Source organism: Triturus cristatus, chromosome 4_1 (assembly GCF_964204655.1).
Source record: "Triturus cristatus chromosome 4_1, aTriCri1.1, whole genome shotgun sequence".
Taxonomy (NCBI): domain Eukaryota; kingdom Metazoa; phylum Chordata; class Amphibia; order Caudata; family Salamandridae; genus Triturus; species Triturus cristatus.
The window spans coordinates 1,222,933,948-1,222,947,942 of NC_140585.1; the positions used below are offsets into that span (position 1 = coordinate 1,222,933,948).

Below are 13,995 nucleotides of genomic sequence, written 5' to 3' on the forward strand. Positions count from 1 at the left end.
CTAAACCAGTAGTAGTCCTATTTCAGTTTCTGTGCGCTCTATGGGTGTTTTGTCCTTTCTCAGTTCTTATCTTGTCTGCTTCCTTGGAGGGTCGAAGTCTTTTCTTGCCTAGAACAACAAGCTAGAGGCGTACCCCAAAATATTGGGATTTGTGTGGGCTGCCATTTTGCAGTTTTAGAGGTAGATGCTGCCCGTTAGTTAGCAAATGTGGTGAAAATAATGCGAACTTCGCTCCCATGTGCAGGAAAATCACGCCGATACAGACATACCGTATACATGAGCATAGACGTTATCGATCGTATCTGAGGGGGGTGGAGTTGGGCTGACAGCTTAGTCCGGGTAAGCCCTCGTGAGGGAGGCTTTTCAGTGAAGCTCCGCGAGCTGGGTCCTGACACATCAACTGAGGGCTTACCGAGCTCCTTCGTTCCTTACGTCCGTTCCCTGATTGCCCCAGTGCACCAGACCACGACGCAGCTGGTCTGTATAGGGTGCTTCTCTATGAGACAGACCTCTGCAGCCGTTGCGGGTCAATCCCATGAAAAGGGGCCATTATTGGAGTTTCATTTCATTTCATTTGTGCTGCCATGGCTCACAGTTGCAGTGGGTCCAGCGGGACTCGAATCTTTCCATTCAACCCGCAGATGAATAGGGGGCCCATGTCCACATACCCAGCTGAGCCCTTTCTCTACCGTCTCAGGGCTCAGCGATGGGGTATCGATGGTGCAGTCAAGGCTCCCCTCTGTTGCCGGTGATCCACGTCAGTCCAGGGGAGTCGGAGCGGACAGAGGTGAGAGGCGATGTGCTATCGATTGTGCAGTCAAGGCTCCCCTACGTTGCCAGTGATCCACGTCAGCCCAGCCGGAGTCGGAGCGGGCAGAGGTGAGAGGCAGGGTTGGCACCGTTATTTGGGTGGCCAGAGACGGTAGGAAAGGAAGTTAAATGTGTCGGCGTCTTGTAGGATTCTTGATGTGGATTCTCGTAGTTTTACTCGTTGTGCGTTAAATTCCGTGTTCAGTTCCATTGGTCAGGTGCCGCTAACAGGGATATTCAGGTCAAGCAGATCCCAAGCGCTCGAAGCTCCTTTAGTGAGCTCCTCACCAGTCAGCCATTTTCTTCCCATTGATTTTAACTTGTTTTAAGAAACGTTGTGGAATTACCATACCACATCATATTCGGCAACTGGAGAGTGTCCTCATGTTATGATGAGGGGTACAGAAAGTTGTACCTTTTTGTCCCCAAATGTTGGTAGCCCACAGTTAACAAGAGTTATGAGAAGGTAGAAGAAAAAGTAAGAAATAACTTGAGTGATGTACAAATTGGGGGCAAGCAGCATCATGATGAAGTTCATAGAGCCAAAACTAAACTTATTGTGCAGGGGATTGGGTGCGTATTGCTAAACTGGTTTTCCAAAGCAAGGGCACATCAAACTTCTCTGCACCTGTTCAAGTAGATAAGGTGACAGAAAATGAGTGCAGTGCTACTACACAAAAGGGGTTGGTGGAGCAAGAGTTCAGTGGTGGTTCTTAAACCCAGGCAAGATATGTTTTTCAAAGAGTTGGATGTGGACAATCATTTTTGGATGATGTCTATGAGAAGGGCATGTTAAATGGTGAAATGGGGGTTTAGCAAGAAAAATCTAACATGGAAGTGCCACTTCCAGGATTGTACAGTTACAAGAAAATACTTCCTCTTCTGAACAAGATGAGACGACTACAAATGTCTGTTCCTGAGTTGTTTTTTTCTGTGATGTTATGCTTTCTCAGACTAAAGTGGTCGTCAAACTGCTCAAGAAGTTAGAAGATTATATTTTAGAGTAAAACGTAAAGGAGTGGTTTTGTTGTTATTTTATTTCATGTAAGAAGAAGGATTGAACAAAAAAACAGCAACAGTTATTTATTTATTTTATTTATTGTAATTAAGATGATGAAATATTTGTTTTGTTATGGTATTATTTCCTGTATTACCAAGGGAAAAATTGATATACGTTGGCTATTAATTTATTTCTTGCATTAATGTTGTTTGCCGTCAGCGGTTTTTCATATACAAAAAAAAAAAAAAAAAAAAAAAAAAAGGTTGTTCAGTTCAGTTTAAAGCTTTATTTCGGTTAGATTTACCATAAAAGCACATAAAAATATACAAGACAACAAATCAATCAATCCATTTCAAACCTGTAATCACCGATTATTTCATGGTTGTTAGACAATTGTTACTTTAAAATTTATAAATAATTACAGAATTCTAAAATTGGTATAACAAAGTTATTCTTAAAAGGTTAAAATATAGCTATTCTCTCGGAGTTCATTATACTGGATCATGAATCAAAACATCATTGTTAATCAAGTTCCTTCGTAAAAACCACATTGAATGTAAGTATTTAGTCACTGCAAAGACAATCACAGGATCAGTATCTGATTTTAATATTCTAAAAAAAAACAAGTATTGTCTTATGCCCATATTCTTACACAACTGAATAATCCATTTCTTCCTAATATCGGCGTAAGCAGGACAAAATAGGATAACATGGATAGGGGTCTCATCCTCTAGACGACAGCCTGGGCAGGGGCGTGCTGTTACACCTTTCCACCTACCAATATTGTGAAAAAAAGGCAGAGTGCCATATCTGAATTGCAGGTAAAGCTTCTTTGCTAGTGTTGGTTGGATTGAATCAATCGCAGGCTCAAAGCTATATATGGACTTAATATCCAAGAAAATGTCGGTTAAGCTTGAGGTTTTTACTGAGCGAAAAAGATTCCTTAGGTTAGTTTCCTTTATAGCATTCGTCATAGTTTTCTTAGAAATAGCTGGACAGGAAACTTCAGGATTTAACCAGAGTTCCTCAAAGTCCATCAGCGCAAGTGACTGTTTGATGAATGCTAACCAAGGGATCCTACCAGAACCAATTGAAGCCATGACAACTTTAAGCTCCTCCCTATAGGACGCCAGCTCGGGAGTGCTCCAGAGACGCTTCCAAAATAGTAGTGGACGGACAAAAATAGCGTCTGCAATTGGGCATAGATTTAAGTCGAGTCTTAGCGGGACTAGAGGGGTGCTTTTTGGCAAGTTCAAAAGTTGTCTTAAAAAATTGTTTTCAGTTATTGATAGTTTGCTCACTGTTGTGTGCCCCCAGAGTTCTGCCCCATACAGAGAAGAAGCCCTAGCTTGCACTTTAAAAATTTCAAGAGGAGCACTAATTGTTTAAAGGGTGCAACTTTTCTGAACCTTGAGGATTTCCCCTACCGCTTGGGTTAGTCTTAGATTAGCCTTATCGACTTGCGGACCCCAACCCATTTTATCATTCAGAGTCAAGCCCAGATATTCGAAAGTTGGGACCCTTTCCAGGGGTCTGCCATCCATCATTGGGTGGGGGCAGTTAACAGTATTTGCATTAAAAACCATATACTTAGTCTTATTGATGTTAACTACCAGGTTCCTATTGGTGCAAAATCTGGAGAACTGGTCCAACACGCGCTGCATCCCCATTGGGGATTTTGAGAGCAGAAGCGTGTCGTCTGCAAACATTAGGGCGGGAAATCTTCGGGCACCCAGTTTGGGGGAGTCTATGTCATTTTTGGCTAAAAGATCTTCAATCAACCCGTTGAGGAAGAGAGAAAATAAAGTCGGGGCAAGGACGCACCCCTGCCTGACACCTTTCTCAATCGGGAAGGCCTCAGTTAACTGGCCTAGTTTGCCAAAACGTACTCTTGCAAAAGTGCCTTCGTGGAGGATTCTAAGCTGTTGGCATAAATATGGTGGAACCCCCATCGTTAGTAGAATGGACCATAGTTGTTTCCTGTCCACCATGTCGAAAGCAGATTTTAAATCGACGAAAGTGAGATAGAGACTACCCCCTTCCAGGAACACGTGCTTCCAGTACAGTACTTGTAACCGGAATAATTGGTCGATTGTTGATGTTTTCGCCCTGAATCCCGCCTGTAGCGGCGTTAGAATGTTGTTATCACTGGACCAGACCTCCAAACGTTGCAGCAATACCCTGGCATAAATTTTCTGTGTAACATCTATAAGGCTAATTGGCCTGTAATTAGAGGGTTCGAGCGGAGAGCCCTTCTTATAAATTGGGATGATCTCCGCCCCAAGCCAAGTACTCGGCAATGGTAACCCCTGCAGTATCGCATTAAATAGAGCCAAAAGGTAAGGGCCCCAAATTGTTGGTTCGTCTCTGAATAAGTCACCCGGGATTCTATCAAGACCCGGTGCTTTATTGGGCTTGATCTTGAGTATGGCTGTCTTTACTTCCTCCAGTGTGTATAATTGCACTGGCGAAATAGGGGTCGAGGGTAAAGGACTCAGAGGGACTTCATTAATACAGGAAGGGGAGAGAGAATAAAGGTCTTTAAAATACATGGACCAGGCTTCCTCAGATATATTTGGGACAATTGCAGATTTGCCTTCTGTGTTCCCAGTATGGACAAGGTTCCAGAAGGACCTTGCATCCTTAGCGGCAAGTGCAGATGAAATAGCAACCCAGCGGTCAGCCTCCCATTCGGTTTTTGCGCTATGTATCATTTTCTTGTAAACTTGTCTGGCCTCAATGATACAGTGCCTAGTTCCTTGGGTGATGGCCTGAAGTAATGCAGATTTTGCGTCTCTACATCCTCTATTAAACCATGGATTATTACCATGACATGGTTTGGATTTAACTAAGCCATCTTTGTAGAAGGTATCCTTTAATAGAGTAACCATTTCATTATGGATATCGCTGATTGCGATCACGTCAATAGTAGGAGGATGGGTAAGGGCAGAGTTTGCCTTTTTAAGCAAGGGAATTACTTTTCTATATAGGTTAGACATAGTTTCCATAGAGGATTTTGCTGCCGCCCAGCGAATTCTTCTCCCACCTTGCTCTAATCTTAGATCGCAACTGGGAGTAGTGATTATAGCGCTATCCCCACAGGTTAGTTGGAGATCCATCTCTATTATCAAGGGATTGTGGTCGCTTTCAGTGCGGTGACAGACGGAGAAGTCTATAATTTTAGACCAAAAGACTAAACTCACCAAAAAATAATCTATCACCGATGAATGTCCCAAGCCACTATAGGTAAATTGGGCAGGGGTGTCGCTCTTGAAGCGACCATTGCAGGCTCTAAGAGAGAATGTGTATGTAAGGGAGGTCATCTGAAGAACTAGGGCTGACCATTTTTTTGCGGGGTATGCAATTGGGAATGGAACTGACCATGTTTCATCTTCATCCTTGGTAATTGAGGGGACCCCATATAAAGGTTCGAAGTGACAATTGAAGTCGCCTCCTATCAGCAACACTGCGTCACCCCCTAGCGTGTGCAGAAAAGCAGTTAACATATCCAAGGTGTTGGATGTCCCCCCATGTTTTACTGGCCGTGAATAGATATTAATTAGGGCCAACTTGGGTGTCTTGTTATGGGACAGCAGGATGCACGTGAGATCGGGACTGTTAGTCTCTATCCTTTTCATCGTGAATCCAAGGTGAATACCTACCCATATACACAACCCCCCTGAGGGTCTGCCTCTTAGCCCTTTTACTGCGGGTTCCGCAAAGGTTACATATCCTACTCTATGGGTGGGACCAGCTGCCCATGTTTCTTGGAATAGGCAGATCCCATGGGAGTCCACAAATGTATACCAGTCCGGAATTTCTAGGTTAGATACGAGGCCCGCTATATTCCAGGATAATATTTTAAGGGACCCTTTAATTCTTGACTGCACGTTTTCCAGGCTTCCCTCATGGCAGGACCCGACAGAGTCATGGGTCCCAGGGCCAACTAATTGATGGTCTAGAAATACGTGGGCAGACTGGGGTTGTAATACCATAGTACAGATTGCTTTCGGCGAGGTGGATAAACCGTCCCCTAACACACCTATTGGTGAGAGGAGCTTCTCCTTAACTATCAATCCGTCCTTAATGGGAGGCAAAGGATTGTTAGCATCAATTTCCGCCTCCAAATGCTTCTTCCTTGTAATCTTTAAAGCTTTAGCTTTTTTTGAGTCAGCGGTTTGAGGAGCCTGAGAGTGGCTGGGCAGCGCAGGGAGTCAATCTACTTGATCAAGCAGACTGAATCGATTACTTAACGGGACTCCCGTCGGTTCTGCCCTGAGTTGGCCACCTCTACTTCTAGGTGCACAATGCCAGGGACCCTCTTGCTGAGGCCTAGGGTCAAACCTCCCATAATCGAGAGAGGAACAAACATGGTCTATGAGATAAAAATAGTCTAACTTCCATGTTTTAATCTTTGTGTTAAAACTTAGCTGTTGCCAACTGCATATGTGATCAACTGCCCTGCGATCCTCAAAAGTAATGATTACACAGTCCCCACCCACATTTTTAGGTCTGCAGCCCACCCACCCCACCCTTCTAACAAACAGTATTTTACTATAAAAGGATCTAGGCAGGGGTCTATGGGTATTCAACCAATGCAAAGTCTTATTTCTGAGTTCCTCAAATGATTCTGTTTTGTCACTCGGCAGCTCTGGAACCTCCGTTAGGATGACAACATATGGAGCACAGTCCGGAGGTAAGTTAATGCATGGTAGATCTTGATAAATAGTTTTTTCTGCTGGATTATTAGGGAGCTCCTTCCCGAGAGTTGCAGCATTTACAGGATTTGTCAATTGCGAGGGCTGCAGAGGGGGTACCTTATTCAAGTCGATTGGTCTGTTATTTAGACAGGTGCTGCAGTGACCTGGGGTCAAACCCTGATTGATGGTCATTGAAGGTTTGTTAATTGCAGTAGAGTGTGATGACATGTCTTGTGGTTTTGGCTGATAGGGTTAGATCTTTGACTTGGGTTTGGATAACGCGAAAATCCTTCCTGAGGCCCACGCTATCCACGAGCAGAGACTCCATTTTCCCAAGTCTATCATCTAGATGTTTCAGCTTTTGTTCCACAGGTTGGATAAGAGAAGATATAAGAAGACTCAGTCTGCCCACCAATAAATCCAGATCCAGGGAGCAAGAGTTTACAGGAGGGCTGCCATTCTCGGCAGGACTGACTGTTGAAGTCTCACAGGAGCGAGGCTCCGGGGGTGCCGTAGAAGGTGGTGGCAATTCAATGGTGGTTTTAGATTGCTTTGGTTTTCTTCCCCGTACCGCAGTATCAGCTTTCCTCTTCTTTGGGATTGCACCCTCCTTGGGTCTTACCTCCTTTTCATTATTTAAACTCGGTTCAGGTGGAGCCACAGTTGTATTGAAAGGCTGACCACTTAAAGGACGCATTAAGACCTCTGTCTGGACACCAGTAGCACTACTTAACCCCTTGTTATGTGGGTTAGGTGGAGAATCCACAAAGGCTAGATTTGGCTGCATGGGGACAGGGGAGCTAGCATGGGCAGCAAGGCCCAGAGAAGATCTTCTCGAAAGGACCGGATCTAATGACAAACGGCGTTGCGTCATTTGAATTTCGTGCTCTAACACCGATGATGCCCTTGTTATGAATTGATCCAATGGCCCAGCTACCATCCCTATAGGTGTGGCTTTCGTGCCCTTTCTAGTAGCCATTGTGTTGAGTGTGGGAAATGCACTGTATTGGTGTACGTACTTACAGTTTACAGTAACAGTTAGAGGGCTGGCCCAGCCCGGCCTCTTCCGGCCCCGGACGGCCACAGACGGTCCCGCCCTTGTCCCGGGCTTCTCCCGGCGCCACCTGCGCGCGTCCCGCGACGCGGAGGGAGGGTCGCGCTTTTCAACACCTCTTGGCGCGACGGCGGGCGGAAGTGCCCCGGTAGCGCTAAGGAGGCTGGGAAATGTAGTCCCGGGGTCCCGCAATGCCGTGGATTGCAGACGGCAGCAGCGAGGCTGACAGCGATGGTGAAGAAAAACGCTGCCAGCAGGTCCCGGGTAGGTGCTTTCTCCGCCGCCTTTCAACTGCTCACTCACTGAGTCCCCCGCTCCACCGAGGGAGGGTCGCGCTTTTCAACGCCTCCTGGCGCGACGGCGGGCGGAAGTGCCCCGGTAGCGCTAAGGAGGCTGGGAAATGTAGTCCCGGGGTCCCGCAATGCCGTGGATTGCAGACGGCAGCAGCGAGGCTGACAGCGATGGTGAAGAAAAACGCTGCCAGCAGGTCCCGGGTAGGTGCTTTCTCCGCCGCCTTTCAACTGCTCACTCACTGAGTCCCCCGCTCCACCGAGGGAGGGTTGCGCTTTTCAACGCCTCCTGGCGCGACGGCGGGCGGAAGTTCCCCGGTAGCGCTAAGGAGGCTGGGAAATGTAGTCCCGGGGTCCCGCAATGCCGTGGATTGCAGACGGCAGCAGCGAGGCTGACAGCGATGGTGAAGAAAAACGCTGCCAGCAGGTCCCGGGTAGGTGCTTTCTCCGCCGCCTTTCAACTGCTCACTCACTGAGTCCCCCGCTCCACCGAGGGAGGGTCGCGCTTTTCAACGCCTCCTGGCGCGACGGCGGGCGGAAGTGCCCCGGTAGCGCTAAGGAGGCTGGGAAATGTAGTCCCGGGGTCCCGCAATGCCGTGGATTGCAGACGGCAGCAGCGAGGCTGACAGCGATGGTGAAGAAAAACGCTGCCAGCAGGTCCCGGGTAGGTGCTTTCTCCGCCGCCTTTCAACTGCTCACTCACTGAGTCCCCCGCTCCACCGAGGGAGGGTCGCGCTTTTCAACGCCTCCTGGCGCGACGGCGGGCGGAAGTGCCCCGGTAGCGCTAAGGAGGCTGGGAAATGTAGTCCCGGGGTCCCGCAATGCCGTGGATTGCAGACGGCAGCAGCGAGGCTGACAGCGATGGTGAAGAAAAACGCTGCCAGCAGGTCCCGGGTAGGTGCTTTCTCCGCCGCCTTTCAACTGCTCACTCACTGAGTCCCCCGCTCCACCGAGGGAGGGTCGCGCTTTTCAACGCCTCCTGGCGCGACGGCGGGCGGAAGTGCCCCGGTAGCGTTAAGGAGGCTGGGAAATGTAGTCCCGGGGTCCCGCAATGCCGTGGATTGCAGACGGCAGCAGCGAGGCTGACAGCGATGGTGAAGAAAAACGCTGCCAGCAGGTCCCGGGTAGGTGCTTTCTCCGCCGCCTTTCAACTGCTCACTCACTGAGTCCCCCGCTCCACCGAGGGAGGGTCGCGCTTTTCAACGCCTCCTGGCGCGACGGCGGGCGGAAGTGCCCCGGTAGCGTTAAGGAGGCTGGGAAATGTAGTCCCGGGGTCCCGCAATGCCGTGGATTGCAGACGGCAGCAGCGAGGCTGACAGCGATGGTGAAGAAAAACGCTGCCAGCAGGTCCCGGGTAGGTGCTTTCTCCGCCGCCTTTCAACTGCTCACTCACTGAGTCCCCCGCTCCACCGAGGGAGGGTCGCGCTTTTCAACGCCTCCTGGCGCGACGGTGGGCGGAAGTGCCCCGGTAGCGCTAAGGAGGCTGGGAAATGTAGTCCCGGGGTCCCGCAATGCCGTGGATTGCAGACGGCAGCAGTGAGGCTGACAGCGATGGTGAAGAAAAACGCTGCCAGCAGGTCCCGGGTAGGTAATTTCTCCGCCGCCTTTCAACTGCTCACTCACTGAGTATGAAATTGTAGGTATGTCATGATGATGTTTCACTCATGTTATGATGTTTTGTTAGAATGTAGAATGTTGTGGGGAACTAACAGTGCGGAGCTGGTGGTGAAAGGACGCACTCAGGTATTCCCCACCAATGAGCTGTAATAGGATACTTGGAATAAATACCGTTATTCCCACATCATTTCGTGCCACTTCTCATCTTTACATACACCTTTGTTGCTCTTCTTCACCTTGTGGTCCTTAAAGTACTTATTTTTAAATTTTTGGAGGGCCCAACAGCTCCCATTTACTGCCGGACTGCTTCGCTTTCATAAATACTCCTCAAGCAAATGAAGCTCAACCCTACGTGCTCCACGTTGCGCCCTTCTCTACCCTAACTGGCACCCTATTGCTTAACACTACTTAGGTTATTGTTAATTAACTCTAGTACAGGACACAATATTCCCTTAGCATGGCATTGAAGCACATTTGAGTAGTGGGGATATTATTGTACAAAAGTTTCGATTGTGTAGCCACTATGCTGAGTTTGTCAGTCTTAATGAGTTGCAGGTTTTTTGGTGGATGAGATTGGTGAACTCAATCAAATTGCGTAAAGAGTTCCTCTTCCTTTGGCACAGGTGCCCATTCCCCGCCAAAATTATGTGTAGTAATTAGCTGACAGTAGAAAGTGCTGCTGTATTCTTTAACAGCCAGCTATTTGCATACATGGGCAGTGTTGAGTGTCAATTCAGAGATCTGCCTTAATGATCCCAGTTGCAAGGTGCTGGTGCTATGTGTTTCGGGAAGGGCTGTTGTGACATTGTTCAACATCAGGAAAATCTAGAATAATTCACCCTTGTATTAAAAAAATATTTCTGGTCCAGCTCCAAATGACCTCTCCCAATCGGACACAAATAACTTCTTCCATCCACGTTCGGACAATATTGCCTTCCTTCTTGTACTCTGACTCTTATATTCCCTTATATTTAGATCCTTCAAACCTCTTCCTCTTCTACTTCGTCGACCAAAACCCTTTGACTTCAGCACAGAGTCATTGCCTACTTCCCTGGGTTTAAATGAGACTTCAAAGTGCACATCAAGGCTTGTCAATGACCAAGCTCTAAATGGCGAGCATGTACATTTTTATAAACATGCTTACATCCAGGCCCTGCTCCAGGAACTTTTATTTGGGTGGGCCAAGGGTGTATTTGGGTGGGCCACTGCAGGCCCGATTTGTCGCTTATATGTCTAGCCAGGCCAGCTTCCTGGCCCTCCTTTATGTCTTCTTAGTCTTACAAGGCCCAGTAAAAAGCACTATTTTCTAAATCTCTTTCTAAATGTTATCACTCTCAAAACGTTTTTTTTTCCATGTACTGTCCCTTACAAGGGTTTGGTCTGGAGAAGCACCAACTCAGGATTTAAAGAGTCAGTGGTTGGGGTCTGGCTTTACTGATAAAAATGTATAACTGCCCAAACAAATTATTTTTAGCAACAAAAGAATAATGAAAGACTGGAGAAGTTCTAACTTTTTCACAACACAAAAAAGGTGAAGTTTGTATGCAGCTCTTTGATGACAATTCATAGGTCACTGTCCTATGTTAGGATAGTAACATCTGAACTGCAAGTACCACAAGGATATCTGTGACAAAGGCAGTAACCCACTGAGCTATCAACTTAAAATTCAGTTTATCTGCATTTAAAAACTACCAACAGACAAATGATTGCTCTCCAGCAGGATCATAAATCACCAGTTATCTAACCATTTTTTATTGTTGTACATCGGTGGCAGATTCATTGCCAGGGCCAAGGCTCATGTTTGGGTGGGCCTGGCCCACCCGGCCCACCCCCTAGAACCGGGCCTGCTTACATCTGTATCGGTTTACCTTGTATCCATCCTTGCGTAAGCCACCATAATTCCAATCACTATCACATCTTTACGTTACCCACCCGATCTGTGTAGGAGTAAACCACAAGCGGGGTAGTGGTAGTAGTAGGTTTATCGAGAGCAGGCACACGCAGCTTCCTCCTTCACAGCAACCGTTCCAGCTGCCACCCATCATAGCTTACTGCCATTCTAGAACTCCTGTGGTCCATCTTGTTGCCTAGATACATGCAACCTAGATACCACAATTGGTCACGTGTTTCTGGGTAAAGCCTTTGTAATTATGTACAGCCTTTCTATGAGAAGGGCTAAGTGGTCTTCCTTGAACAATATTAGATGCTTCTGAGGACAATTAGATGCACTCTTGGCAATGGCTCCCAAGGCTGCTACCTTGCCTTGCCGTCCAGTATAAGTGGCCCTCAACGTACCACCACGGTAGTTGACTAGCGATGCAAATAAAGTTCACTGATGTTCGTGACAAGACTGCATCCCGTAAGACCACACTGCATGTGCGGGTTTAATCACAAGCTCAGCCTACGCTACGCTATGCTTTAAAGTAGGAAGCAGGAAATAAAATCTCAACACACACAAGTGTATTCCCAGCAATATTTCTGTAGAACTGAAATAGGCAATAGGGGCGTAAAAGAACAAGTGTGATGCTACATTGACTGTGCGCTGTCCACACAACCAGCATGACAAATTGAAAGGGGTTTGTGCGCTGTCCACAAAACCAGCATGACAAATTGAAAGGGGTTTGCTGGTACTCAAACTACTGCACCTTGCTAAGGAAAAACAACATTTGAAACGTATAATGCTCATGCAAAGAGACAACAGCTCGATTGGGCCTTTCCCCCCCAAAAACGGATACATCCAATCAATACCGCCTTAAATACCAAAGGTGAGCGTGGTGTCCCTATAATACAGCTATTTGTAAGATTACTCAATGTATACAGATGTTCATGGGATCCACAATCTACAGACATTTTGGGTTGCACTTCTTGTCATACATTTGATTCGGGGTGTTGGCCCCGTAACAATTTGCGTGAGTCTCCTCAATATACAAGTGGCTGTGGGCAACTGTAAGAAACTACACAGTCGGGTAGACAGATTGCAGTAAGTGGTGCCCCTCCAAATGAAAGTAAGCCAAAGACATGGGCCCCCAAGTGCACAATTTTGGAGATACCCTGTATACAGAGCTGAATGCAGATGTTTAACTAGCTGAACATGAATGTCCCCCTCTTACCTTCAGGGCCCGCCCAGTGTACTTCCACCGTGGTCCGGCACCGCTCAGCAGCGGCTAGCACTTTCAGGCAGTGCGGGGATCCCGCGGAGCACACAGTAAGCTTCATAATCAACTCTCTCCCTTTCTGACTACACCGGTTCCGAAAAAGAACATGCAGTGACAGCTGATGCAACGCAAGGAAACGTGTGTTCACCGGCTTACCGGGAGTCGTAGTTCAGTATGCAGCCCGTGGTCGTTGGTGTTCATGATACTCTAGACAACATAAAACTACATCCCCCGGCGTCCTATGCGATGGAGGTATGTCAAAGTAAGGGAACGTAATGACTTTCGCGCAGGTTGACGGGAATTGTAGTCTTATTGGTCACTCAATTATGTTCAAATAGGCATTTTAACCGGTGCAAAAAACTACATAGGACAATATGCAAATGATGAAAGAAGCTCCGCAAATTCGGAGGGGCGTAGTTCTTTCAGGTTGAGATGTTCGGGTGTATTTTGTACTGCCCCGAGGTCCTTGAGTCGAGGTTCAGACGACCTATAAATAAAAAATAAAAAAGGACAACTATATATTTCGTGCCGACCCTAGATAGCTCTGTCAGACACAGACGTCGTAACCCTGCACTACCCGTACTTCCGGCTACACATCTCTTTTTCTAAAAGAGTGACGGCGTTTTATGCGCATGCGCATTTGTTTCTTGCTAAATAAGTGTGTCACTACGCCACGTGCTGTGTAATGTGTCGGTATACTCGCGGCACGGTTGGCTACCTCATCAAGCCGTTTTATTCAGGTTTTAGCTGACGATTTTATTTTTACCATTTTAATAGAGATATTTATTAGTGGTTTAGTTGCGTAACATACACGTCTGGTTAACTGACTGTCATTCCTTACTGTTTTTTAGTACTTCTGAACAAAAGTTCACGTGGCATGCTTTTAGTCAGTCAGTCATGTTTGAGTTCAAAGAAAAATTAATCGACGAATATTTTATTCAGGTTTCACAAAAGCTAGTTTTATTCTGGATTAGAGAAACAAAGGATTCTATTTACAAGGTGTTATTTTATTTACGAATTACGGATAAGATGTGTTTTATTAAATGTTGCACAAATTAACAATTTTTCCGTATTACCAAGGAACCTTTTGCTCCCATATCATTTAAACTTTTTATTCAAATTTAACTAAGGGGCATTTTATTCAGGTTTCTGAAATGAGTAACCTCACTTGAAATTGTAGAATAATCCAACGTAGACAAGAATAAAATGATCTTGAAGGTTTATTGCAGTCAAATGAATCACACCACTGGAGTGCGTCCTTCCTCTCCGAAGTATGAACGATAACTGTCCCACAGAATCGTTCATAGTTCAGGGAGGATGTGAACGCACGAGAATGCATGTTCGAGAAATGCTTATTTGAACGATAACC

The 13,995-nt window shown here is 46.6% G+C and overlaps 1 protein-coding gene across 2 annotated transcripts in view; it reads right to left on the bottom strand.

Moving 5' to 3' along the window:
- Positions 1-12,780, bottom strand: part of MARS1 (methionyl-tRNA synthetase 1) — a 253,255-nt gene extending 240,475 nt beyond the window's left edge. Inside the window, exon 1 of one of the 2 annotated variants that reach the window (XM_085654605.1) lies at positions 12,582-12,780. In XM_085654605.1, the coding sequence (XP_085510731.1) occupies positions 12,582-12,687 (106 nt within the window). In that variant the 5' untranslated portion in view covers positions 12,688-12,780. The remainder of the gene's footprint in view (positions 1-12,581) is intronic. The other variant, XM_085654606.1, reaches the window with a different exon arrangement.
- Between the last annotated feature and the right edge of the window lie 1,215 nt (positions 12,781-13,995).